This window comes from Rhincodon typus, chromosome 5, assembly GCF_021869965.1.
Source record: "Rhincodon typus isolate 14 chromosome 5, sRhiTyp1.1, whole genome shotgun sequence".
NCBI lineage: Eukaryota > Metazoa > Chordata > Chondrichthyes > Orectolobiformes > Rhincodontidae > Rhincodon > Rhincodon typus.
In genome coordinates, this window is record NC_063336.1 from 1,837,579 (window position 1) to 1,850,673 (window position 13,095).

The following is a 13,095-nucleotide window of genomic DNA, read 5'->3' on the forward strand; positions in this document are numbered from 1 at the left end:
AACATACCATATTTTAATCCTACCAATTTAGCTCTCTTTCTGCCATAATAATGATTTTTCTCAACCACATTCTTGAATAGCATCCTATGTGATTGTGGCAGAGGTAAATTATCATCCCTTGTTCTCCTTGACTTGGCAACAGTTTTGACACAGTTAACTGTCCAAAATCAGCCAGATTTCCCTGCAATTAATTTTATTCCTGTTTCCATTAACTATTTGTTCTCTACTCTTCCTCTCCCAAAGAATCTGTCATTGACCATGTTCCCATTTACCACCTTAATGTTGCCATCTACAAGGTATCCTCCACAAACGTGAAAACGCATGAGTTACCATGTGTATGCTGACAGTATCCAACCCTGCTACATCTCTTCAATGTCAATAAACTCTCAGGTTAGTCTGAATTCATGCACTGTATGTTGGAAGTTTCCTCATTGAATATTGGCAAGCCATTTCTTTAGTGCCTTTCATAAACTCTGTTCCCTAGCCATCGACTTCATCCCTCTTTCTGGCAAAAGTATGAACTTGAAGCAGACTGTTCACAACCATGGTGTTAAATCCATCTGAGCTGCCTACTACATGTCTGTACCATCACTAAGACAATCTATTTTCTTCTCTAAATAAAACTGTTTCTATTCTGGCCTGAGCTTATCTATTGAGATCATGTGACATTGTTACGTCTAAACATGAAATCCAGTATTTTCCTATCAAGCCACCTTAATGCTATCTTCCGCAAACTTGAAGTTATTGAAACTTTTGCTGGTGTCCTAATTTTCACTGAGTTTTACTTGCCATTTTGAGGTGCTGTGGGATAGTTTCCTAGGTATCTATTTCCCCTACTCCCTTGTCTAAGTGGGCATTCTTTCGATGAGATTGGAAGGAGTATTTCAAAAACTACAACATAGTGTTTGTTACAGGATTATTTATCCAGGAGTCTGGACTAATGATCTTCAGACATGAGTTCTAATCTGACAGCAATTCAAAAATGTTAATTCAGTTCATTCAACCTGGAATTTTAAAGGAAAGCCAATGTCATTGATGGTCTGCAAGTACACTATGGGTTTGTCTTAGAAAGCTACTTGGTTCACAAATGTCCTTCGTGGAAGGAAACCTGATGCCCTTAATAGTCTGGGCTGAATGTGATTCTGGAGTAATGTAGTTTACTCTTAGCCGTCCTCCAAAAATGCCTAGCAAGCTACTTGATTGTCAAGGCAGCTCACCATCTTAAGAACTTTGTTGTGGAGGAAAGTAAAGGCTGACTTTGAGAGTGATGGCATATCTATATGTTCTTGTGTATAATTCAATGTGGAAAAATATGCTTGCCGGTACAAAAATGTGAAAATTCTCAGTACTATCAATATGTACTGTACAGCTTTCGATTTGAATAGATGGGATTTATCAGCTGTTACTTCTAGGCCTTGACCAGTGTAATGATGGTCATTTAATTAAAATGGCCAGTTGAATGCTGGTAATTAATGTCTCAATTTGTGCAGGAAGCACTTGTTAGTTCTTGATCCTTTCCCACAATATTATCACTGCATTCACTGCACTAAAACCAGCTGTCTTTTTTGCTTCTGATGGAACTGATCAGGTTAATCGGGAGGGGGTGCATTTATCACTTGATGGCAGCTTTGTTTTTTTTTGTCTTTTTATGTGCTTTCCCTCCAACTTCTACTGCAAGACCTCTCCGTTATATCTACTTGCAAGCACATTGATCTCTCTGGGATACCTGAAGAAGCAGACAGCTATTTGGAATTGACTTTTTAACAAGACTCATATGTTTCCCTCTGCATGGTGAAAATGTAACTGAAGACAGTAGAAGATGGAGAGAGAGGGCAGCAGAAGTCGATTCGCTCCAGAGTGAGTAGAAAGTCTACACAAAACAACCAGAAACTGATTTAAGCTTGTACTACTTTTGACACTAAGTGGTGATGGTGACTTAGGGTCCTGATCCAACTCCCTTTAATTATCTTTAGTAGTTACGCCCAGTATGGTGGAATAAAGCTATAGATTTCACCAGCAATCTGAATTTTGGTTAATGCTAATAACCTTGCTGTTTAAGCCGAAATACTCTGATTTGAGTAGTGCAACTTTTGATCAACTTTGCCTTGCTGAAAGTAGACTTGCCTTGGTTGCTGTAGGTCCGTTTTGAAGTTGAAATTGCAGAAATGGGAATGTGGGATAAGAGGAAGGGGAAAACCCACTACTGGTCATCTTAGTACAAAATGGAGCTTTTTGACCTTGGATAATGACACTGAATCTCTGCCTCTTTGACCCGTTCAATGTTTAGACCACCAAATGAAGAAGATTGGAACAATGGTGAATCCACTTGCTGGGACTGACAAACCAGATCCCCTCAAATCATTGACTGACTTTATACAATTAAAACAGATCTCAATCTTTGCCCACAATCTGTATCACCTTGACTTCTTGTTTCAGGCATGGAAAGATGCCTCCAGTTGGTGAAATAAAAATTCATGTTGCTGTTTTCTTTGGAATTCAGAAACTCCATGTTTCTTCTGGTGACAATATGATGGATGTTGACTTAAGCTGAGAGTGGTGAGGGTCATGTTGCAACAATCTGATTACTGCATCTCTTTAACTCTTCATAATCTGTGAGTATTGCAGGTGAATTGATTACTGCATCTGTAAGATCAGTGTTTAAAAAAAAACTTGGCAGTGGTGTTCACTTGTATACAAGAGCATGACCATTATGCATCAATAATTAAAAAGATGGAGAAGAGAGATCCTCAGTGACTTATTAAACATTTCAACCTCCCAAACGTTGAATATCTCCAAGACCATGAGAAACACAATCTATTTGAGTGAAACTGAAGTCTGCAATTGAAGATGATGTGCAATCTTTGTATAGCCAGCTGCATCTTACAGCTCAATGGACATTACCTTTCCAACAATTCGAGAATTCTACAGATGTTTGACTTTTGACTACACTGGAATAACAATTCAAGAAATGGCTGGATTGTGGGATTTCCCAGTTAGGATTGAAACAATGCTACTTGCGATGAGTTGTTTTAATAACGTATTGAATTTTTTTTGGTACTTTTATGATTACATTTTAGAAAGTCACATTTCCCATGTAAAATAATACAAGGCTCAAGATAATCAAATTGATTTTGCACTTAAAATTTACGCATCTACAAAATGGTAGAAGTAGACCATTTAGTCCCTCAAGACTGTTCCTCCACTTGATAAGATTGTGGCTGGTCTGTTTGTTCTGAATTGCACATTTCCACTTTCCATTGATTCTCTCTCTTAGCAAGAATCCATCCATTTTTGTCTTAAAATTATTCAAGGACCCTGCCTCCATCACTTTCCGAGTTCGGTGTGTTCCAAATTTAGTCATGACATGTTTAATCCCCTTGTCTAAGTCGTTGATACTAATTGTCAGAGAAGGAGTTGGAATCCCAGTAAGACCCCTGTGGGATTTCAGTCATCCTACCAGTTGAACAAAACTCATTTATGCGTACTTTTTTGTTTGATCAGCCAGCCAATCTTCCATCTGTGCTAGTACGTTACCCCTACACCATGAGCTTTTAATGCACAAAATAGCCTTTGATGTGGTAGGTGACAATCCTTCTAATTTTCTTCTGTGTGAACCAGCAAGGTCTGTGTGCAGCAGTGACTTCTGGAACTGAAAATCAATGCTGTGATCTGTATAGGTATACCAGTTGTTGTGTGCAGAATGTCAGCACAGCCATGCAGCTTAGAGGGACTGTTGGTGTTCTTTATCAAATGCTTTCTGCTCCCATTTATCCACAGTACTTGTTACTTCAAAGGACTACAATAAATTAGTTAAAAATTATTTCTCTTGAACATGCTGACGCTCCCTGATTACCTGTTTATTTTGAAGTGCACAGCTATAATCTCTTTCCTGATTGATTCCAACACCTTTCCCACATAGTGTCAAACTAACCAACCTGTAGTTTCCTGTTTTCTGCCTGCCTTCTGCCCTCCCTTGAATAGAAGGACTATAATTGCTGCTTCTCAGACGAATGGAACCTTTCCTATATCTAGGAAATTTTGGAAAATTAATGTTAAATTTTGTAAAATGAACAAAAATTAAATTAAAATAGTGCATCATTAGCAACTTCTTTTAAAACCTTGGGGGAAATCCATCAGTTTTCTTAGTACCATTTCCCTCATGCTTGTAACTTTGCTAAGTTCTCCTCTCCCTTCCTCCTCTTGATTTGATTTACAGCAATTACTGAATGTCTTTTGTATCCTTCCTCATTGAGAGGACCAACACTCACTCTCCTTTTTTTCCTTTTTAAATACATGTCGAAACTCTCGCTGTCTGTTTTTACAATCTTCGCTTCCCTTTATTCTAATTCTTCCTTCCTGATTAACATCTTGATCATCTCTGCTGTTGCATATATTGTGATTAGACATCTGACCTGACACCTATCTTTGCATCGTTTGCCTTAAGTTTGATGTTTTCCCTAACTAATTAATTGAGATGGTGGGTCATATCTTTAGAATTTTTCTTTTTATAGTGGGAATTTACTTAGTCTAAGTATTCTGAAATGGTTGCCATTGTATCTTTATTGATCTATCTCCTAGTCTAGGGCTTTAGTTTACTTGGAAATTTGTAAAGTTTAATAATCAAATGTACTGTAACCCTGGTAAACATTCACAGGGTCCTTAACTGAGCGAGAACACCAAGTGTTCAAAACCAAGAAGAAAATTTGTACAGGGGATTCCTGAATTGCAGATGCTTGTACTTCTGAATGTAGCCCCTAGCAAAGGTGTAATTTTAAAGATCTGACATACAAATATTTCCTGTAACTTAGGAATGGCTATTTGATATTGTGCTGCATTATGTTCTGATTTGTGTACAAATCGACTTGCGAACGGACTCTTATGGAACCTGTTTGCAATTCGGGGAACTGCCTTTACCTGTTCTGATGAAAGGTAACCTCAAACTGGAAGGTTAGTTGTTTCTATCCACAGATGATGACTGACTTGCTGAGTATTTCCAGCACTTATTGCATCAGTTGTTTTGTCTTGTCTTTAACATATTTCTTATGATGCAATGCTGTTATGTAGTTTTCTAGTGACTGGCTTATGGATGCTTGGGGAGCTTTATGATAAATCCAATATTACACACTCAGTGAGTTATACCCATCTTGAGCTGAGCTAAATTGTTGCATTAGCTTTATGTTGCATCCAGTTGCTATAGTTGCTGTATTGGAAGTGTGTCATTTGACAATGCTAACCTGGAATCTTAGAAAATTCCAGCATTGAATCAGGTTATGAGTCTGACCTGTTTTGTCCTCTTCATTGTCTCACTGCTAACCATGCTTTCAGTCACTGGTGTCCCATGATCTTAAAATACTTTCTTAAGCCACCTTCTCGTTTTAATAGATGTTATATTTCCACCTTTTTCATTCGGTGTTCGTTACTCTTGTAATATTTCATTCTTGAGTTCTGTCTATTTTTATTTTGATTGAAGAATAGAGAAGTAAAATCAGATGTGGTAGCTGCATGTGGTGAAAAACATAAAATTTGAGTGATTTTAATTCATTGTTTGCCTAGCTATATAGTACCATGCAATGTGGAAAACCATCCATTGGGGTATGCAGCAAAATACAAAATGAGAATAATTGAGGGCCTGATTGAGGAAATAGTGCTTTATAAAGGTCTTAAGTCATGATGTCGCTGAATTATGAATATTGCTGCCTCTGAAATGAGTCTGAAGAGTTATCATGGTTTGGAAGGAAAATGGGTGTATATAGCTGATTACACAAACCTCTTAGCCACAGAGTTGGTGTGGTTCAGTGACTTAAACCCATCGATGGGAAAATTGTCAACCACTGGTAAGCACTAAATTGAACATTTAAGCGCAGTGGTAGTTCAAGCTTTTAATGCTGAATGTGGTACGTTTTCTGTGTAGCTCCTTGCGAATGTTACAAATTCAAAACGTAAAAAGAAGTGTAGGTACTGAAAAAATGGAGCAAACTTGCCTGTGTCTGTAAAGATAAGGGTTAAAGATAAGAATTGAGCACTTTTCAGAATGTGAAATTATAATTGTTTCATATGCTTTCTCAACCAAGACAGTTCTCCTAATCAGATTCGTGTTCAGCCATCTGGGTATCATGTCTTACCGTTTAGAGCATTTGAATATTAATTGCATTTTTCATTTCAGAGGCTATTTTATTTAAAAATGCAAAGAAAGAAAACCTCAAGTTCTGTATGACTGTCTCTCTGTGTTGTTAGGGAGTTCACCTATGGGACCTACAGGACCGTGTTTTAGTGAGAAAGTATCAAGGTGTCACACAAGGATTTTACACCATTCATTCATGTTTTGGAGGCAACAATGAAGACTTTATAGCCAGTGGCAGCGAAGGTAAGAAGTAGGTATATACAGCATCGTAGATTCTAATATTAGTGTAGATGAAGTCAATTTGGTGTATGGATAGCAAGAACTTCCCACTTTCTGTTTGCCTGCCTGTGGTAGGCCTAGATCCAAGTGTGAGGGTAAAATGATCAATAAATGTCTGGATACTTAGGAACTTATTGACAGAAATCCATTATTTAATCAGGACATAGAAAATTGCAGAAAATGCTGAGGCATGTGTCAACAGTATTTTACTGCTTCACTTCAGACTCTGTTCAATGACTACACCATTTTGTGGTCTGTTTTTTCTATTTATCATAAACTTTTACTAACTAAAACTTTAAAAGTTTAATTTGTGTGTAAATGCCTTCAGTTTATTCCCCAGAAGTCTGACCGAATCCTGGGGGAATGTGGTGCAAGTGTGGAGTCTGCTCCATTTGTTTCTGCGTTGGGGCTTTCCTTATGTGGAGGCCCACCTAGAATCATTGAAATCAAGGCTGAGGAGGAGCACACTCTGTGTCCATCAAGTCTCTGTCAGCTGTCTGAAGAGCAATCCAGTCAGTTCTGTTCACCTACTCTAACCCCTTGGCCTTGCGAGTGTACTTTCCTCAAGTTCCCATCTAATTTCTTTATGAAATCATTAACCATTTCTGATTCTTCTACCCTTGTAGGCAGTAAGTTCCGTGTCATTGCTACAGACTGCATGAAAAGATTCTTCACGCCATCAACTCTAGGGTCATAATCATAGAGATTTACAGCACAGAAAAAGGCCCATCAAGTTTGTGCTGGTTTAAAAACCACCATCTAACTATTTAAATCCAGTTTCCCAGCACTAGGTCCATACTGTTGTAGCCATAGCATCACAAACTAACATCTAAGTATCACTTGAAAGGCATGAGGGTTTCTACTACTTGCTGTTACTGGCATTGCTTTCCAGATTCCCATCATCTGGGTGGGGAAGAAAAAGTTTCCTCTCAACCTCTGAACCTCCTGCCCCGACCTTAAATCTACGCCTTGGTTGTTGATCTCTTCACCAAGGGGTAAAACTCCTTCAGTCTATACAATCCATGCCCCTCATAATTTTACATTTCTCAATCATGACCCCCCTCCTCTGTCTCCCCTGCTGCAAGGAAACCAATCCCAGTCTATCCAATCTCCCTTCATAACTCCAAACTCTTCAGCCCTGGCAACATCCAGTTCTGAAGAAGGGTCACCAGACCTGGAACATTAACTCTGCTTTCTGTCCACAGATGCTGCCACACCAGAGTTTCTCCAGCATTTTTTGTTTTTGTTTCAAACATCCTGGTAAATCTCCTCTGTACCCTTCCAGTGCAAGCGCATCCCTCCTACACTCTCTGAATTCTAGAACTGCACACAATACTTAGCCATAGTCTAACCACGTTTTCACAGTTCCAGCATAACCTTCCTGGCCTTAAACTCTATTCCTTGGTTAATATACACATATATCTCACTTGCCCCTCAACTACTTTATCTACTTGCCCTGCTGTCTTCAAGGATCTATGGACATGCGCACCCAGGTTTCTCTGATCCTTGGCACTTCCCAGGGTCCTACAACTCATCATATATTCACTTGCCTTGTTTGTCTTGCCCAAGTGCATCACGTCACACTTACCTGCATTGAATTCCATTATCAATGATCAACACATTTGACCAGCCTGCCTGTATCCTCCTGTAGGTCAAAGGCTATCCTCACTATTTACCACCTCACCAATTTTTGTATCATCTGCAAACTTACTGATCATCCCTCCTATACTCCATTTAAGTCACTTATATGCACCACATACAGTAAGGGCTCCAATACAGCTCCTTGGACACAGTCACACACATACTCCTCGACCGGCGCCCTTTTGGTTCTTGCTGCTGAGCCAATTCTGGATCCAGTTCGTCAAATGTCCTTGGAGCCTTTGGGCACTTAACTTTGCTATCAGTCTCCTTTGAGGGACCTTCTCAAAAGCTTTGCTGAAATCCAAGTAGACTTCTTTGAATGCATTGCCTCATCTGCATACCTGTTCACCTGTTTGAAAAATTCATCCAAGTCGTTCAGGGATGATATTCCATTTAAAACCATGCTGACTGTTCTTGATTAATCAGTGCCTCTCCAAGTGCAGAATAATTCAAATAGTAGAGGTTAGCAGTTTGGAAACAAATCTCTTGCTAAAATACAAACTTTAGCTTGTGATTTTTTTAATATTGTCATATGCACTTTAATTGTGATAAAGGCTGATGGAGTACATTCAGTTCCCATTCTGTTAATACAGGTTGTTATTGGCTAGAAAGGAGGTCTAAGATTTGGAACTTGACAAAGGTGAATGGTGATAACTGCCTGAAGGCAGCTAAATAAGTGAGATAATTGTTCTATCGTGACAGGTAGAGTCAATCCTATTGCATGCTATCTCCAAATTCCCTGCATTTGCTGGTACTAGGCACATTTTTTATGAGGTGATAAGGGGAAGACAAAATCTTTGACAGTGTAAAAATCGCTGAAACATTGCCCTAACTTGCACTTTTGGTAGGTTGTATCTAATACTATTATATATTTGCCTCTTTTAAAGATCGTTGAGAGGGAAGTGGCTGAGTAGATTACTGACCGCTCAACCTGGAGACTGCAGTGGGGTGTTAATGAGAAAACTCAGTCTTTTACATTTAAGTTAACTTGTGAATTAAGTTGGATCTGCATGTAAGGAACTGAAATAGAATGCTTTAATTTGTATGTTAACAAAAAAAATCTCTTGTAGATCACAAGGTTTACATTTGGCACAAGCGGAGCGAATTGCCAATAGCAGAACTGACAGGACACACTCGTACTGTAAACTGTGTAAGCTGGAACCCACAAGTCCCGTCCATGATGGCTAGTGCTTCAGATGATGGTACAGTTAGGATATGGGGACCAGCACCTTTTTTAGACAACCAGGAGTCTGAAGGTAATGAACTTCATTAATTGTTGAAGTTAACCATCTGTTACAAAGCTAGCTAGAAAATAAGCGAAGTGTCTGTTGCAAAGAGACTGCAAAAGTTAAGGACCATTTCAACATAGAAACATAGCAAATAGAGACAGGAATGGGCCATTTAAAGTCCGAGTCCTACAACATGGAAATAGACCCTGCTGTCCAACTAGTCCACAACGACCATGTTCCCAGACTAAACTTGTACCACTTTCCACCATTTGCTCCATGTCGCTGCAAACCTTTCCAGTTCGTATACATATTATGTATGTTCGCATACATAAAGACAAATGTCTTTTAAATGTTGTAACTTTACCTGAATCCACCACTTCCTCTGCCATATTCCCCACACAAACCGCTCTGTGTAATTTAAAAAAAAAAAAAGTTGCCCCTCATGTCCTTGTTAAAACTTACTCCTCTCACTTAAAAATATGCACCCGAGTTTTGAACTCCCCCCATCCTAGGGAAAAGCCCTTGCTATTCACCTTTATATATGCCCCTCATGATTTTATAAACCTCCTGAGGTCACCCTTCAACCTCCTACACTCCAGAGGGGAAAAAAGGTCCCAGCCTATCCAGCCACTCCTTATAGCTCAGTCTCGATTCCCAGCAAATCTTTTGTGAACCCTCTCCAATTTAATAACCTTCCTACAGCAGGGCGACCAGAACTGAACAGAGTACTCCAAAAGGGGCCTCACCAGCATCCTGTACAGCCTCAACATAAGGTCCCAACTCCTATATTCAAAGGCCTATACAATGAAGGAAGGCGTGCTAAAGGCCTACATGTGACTCAAATTTCAAAGAATTATGTATCTGAACCCCGGGGTGCCTCTATTCGACAACATTACCCAGGACCCATTGTACAAGTCCTGCGTTTGTTTGTCTTAGCAAAATGCAGTACCTCTCATTTATTCAAATTAAACTCTTTGCCACTTCTCAGCCCCTCGGCCCAATTGATCAAAATCTCTTTGTAATCTTAGATAACATTTTCACTGTCCAATATACGACCAATTTTGTTGTCATCCCCAAACTTACTAACCATGACTGTTATATTCTCATACAAATCATTTATATAAATGACAAGCAAACGTGGACACAGTACCAACCTCTGTGGAACACCGCTGGCCACAGCTTCCAGTCCAAAAACCCTCCACCATCACTGTCTCCTATAAAGCCGATTTGGCAAGCTCAAGCTGAATCCCATGTGATCTTAACTTTAGTCTTTAGTCTACCATGCTGAATCTTGTCAAAAGCTTTAATAAAGTCCATGTACAAAGCCTACCACTCTGCCTTCATCAATCTTTTTGATTATTTCCTCAAAAAATTCTCCGGTTTGAGAGACATGATTTCCCTCACACAAAACTGCGCTGACTATCCCTGATCAATCCTTACCTCTTCAAATGCATCTAAATCCTTTCAGAATTACTTCTAATACTTACCCACCACCGATGTCAGTCACATGGGTCTATAGTTCCCAGGCTTTTCCTTGCAGCTTTTCTTAAATAAAGGCACAACACTAGCCAGCCTCCGGTCCACCATTTGCTTCTTTCGATCTTGTCTGTTATATTCACTGTTCACAACACAGTCTGCTCTGTACTGGCGACTTGGCCCATCAAGCCCACTGCCATTCAACACGATCATGGCTGACCCTCTATCTCAGTACTTTGCTCCCTCCCCATATCTTTTGAGACTTTAGCCTTTATAAATTATTTATTTCTTGGTTAAATATATTCAGCGACTTGACCCCCTCTGCCTTCTGTGGTAGAGAATTCCATGTGTCCCACCCTCTGAAGAAATTTCTCATCTCAATCCAAAATAGACAATTGTATTTCCTGAGACCGTGACCAAGGGACAGTCATTCCTGCATCCAACTTGTCCAGTTTGTCCGTAAATTTACATATTTCAATGTGATATGTCTCATTTGTCTAAACTGCAGTAAATGACAGGACCAGTCGACCAAATGCCTCCTTGTATGAGAAACCTACCATCTCAGGAATCAGTCTGGTGAACCTTCACTTCCTCTGCTGTAAGCATATTATGTGTAAGGAGAGCAAAACCGAAAGGAATATTTCAGGTTTGCGCTCTCAGTATACAATTGCAGTGATATCTTCTTGCTTCTGTACACACACCCTCTTGCAATGAAGGCAGCCATACATTCCCACTCCATCCCACATAAAACTGTTTGTTGCGCTTGCATGCTTGCTTTCAATGAGTAGTGTACAAGAGCGTTGAGGTCCCTTTGTACATTAATGGTTCCCAATCTGTCACGTTTTAAGTAATATTCTGCCATTCTATTTCTCGCTACCAAAATGCACAAGTTCACACTTAACCATATTATACAGCATCTGCTGTGCATTTTCCCATTCAAATTGTTTAAATTGCCCAGAAACCCCTTTACATCCTCTTCACCACTCAATCCCACCTAGTTTTGTCATCACCAAATTTGTAAGTATTAAGTTTGATTCCCTCATTGAAATGTATCATAAATAACTGGCAATAATTGGGGGAAAATGTTGACAGATGAATGTGATATGGGGAAGAATAGAATTATCTATTTTGGTAGGAAGGATGAAAAATCATTTTTTATAAGGTGCAAGAGTTGGGGATTTGGGAATCTTTGTACACAAATTACTGGAAGTTGTTATGAAACTACAAGCAATTTTAAAAAGGAAAATTGTGTTTTGACTTTAATTGCAAGGGAGTTCAAGAACATACAATCTTGCTGCAATCACCTAGATTGTGAGATCATATCTAAAATGAAATTTTGGTTTTCTTACCCAAGAATGGATATGCTCACCTTTAGAATAGGTATAATTAAGGTTCAGTAGATTTTATTCCTGAGGTAGTCTTGTGGGAGAGAGTGTGATGGGATACTTGCTGAAAAGTTCTGTTGTTGTCTTACTGAATGATAGCATAGGCTCAGTGGGCCATGTGGCTTACTTCTATTCTTGTTTCTTACAGCTGTGTCCTGGGTGTAGTATGATAGAACAGCACAGTACAGGCCCTTTGGCCCACGATGTACAATAGCTGAGCATTGTTTACATGATGAAATATGTGAACAGTTCACTGGTAGGATGTTTGTTCTGGGATAGATTACTGCAGATCAGACTGCATGAACAAAGTCAAAACTGCAGAGTTTAGTGTTCATGTTAGGAATTTACTTGAAGGCAAAAATTACAATTTGCAGAAATTGTTTTTCCTGATTTTGATGCATTCTTTCTATATTAAAGTTACTATAGAAAAGCAAGTTTTTGATTTGATTTCAATTTCTTTGCACTAGTACAATTTCTTGTGAAGTTAGCGACTACGTAACCAAAATGTTTATACCTTATTCCTTAAATTTGTGTCTTCAGTATAAATAATTACTTGATAGTACAGAACTTAAATATCACTCAAAAAGTGATCAAGAAGTTGAAACTCTTGTATTGCACTCAAAGAATAGGGTACAGGAAACCAACTTTGGTGGGGAGGAGATAAGGGACACAGATTTGCACAGCATGAGAAGATGGTTCTGATTTGGATCATTATTGCCAAAGGGTGCAGTGGGAATAGTTGACTCTTAGTCTTGGTTCTCAGATCAGACAGGTAGACTGATTAATCTCTAGCAGGATATTGCCACAGGAATGCAGTGGAGGTTGGCAGTCAGTCTTTTCTGATGAAAATAATGCAGTGTTTGTATAAATTCCCTTTTGACTGGATGAAACAGGGTCCTGTGTGTTATAGATAACATGGTGTAGAGCTGGATGAACACAGCAGGCCAAGCAGCATCAGAGGAGC

At 39.2% G+C, this 13,095-nt stretch overlaps 1 protein-coding gene across 1 annotated transcript in view; it reads left to right on the top strand.

The window, feature by feature from the left end:
- The window catches only part of LOC109921986 (WD repeat-containing protein 26-like), a 65,105-nt gene that overhangs the window by 49,647 nt on the left and 2,363 nt on the right, over positions 1-13,095 (top strand). Inside the window, exons 7-8 of the mRNA XM_048596615.1 lie at positions 6,235-6,364; positions 9,112-9,297. Coding sequence (XP_048452572.1) covers positions 6,235-6,364; positions 9,112-9,297 — 316 coding nt within the window. The remainder of the gene's footprint in view (positions 1-6,234; positions 6,365-9,111; positions 9,298-13,095) is intronic.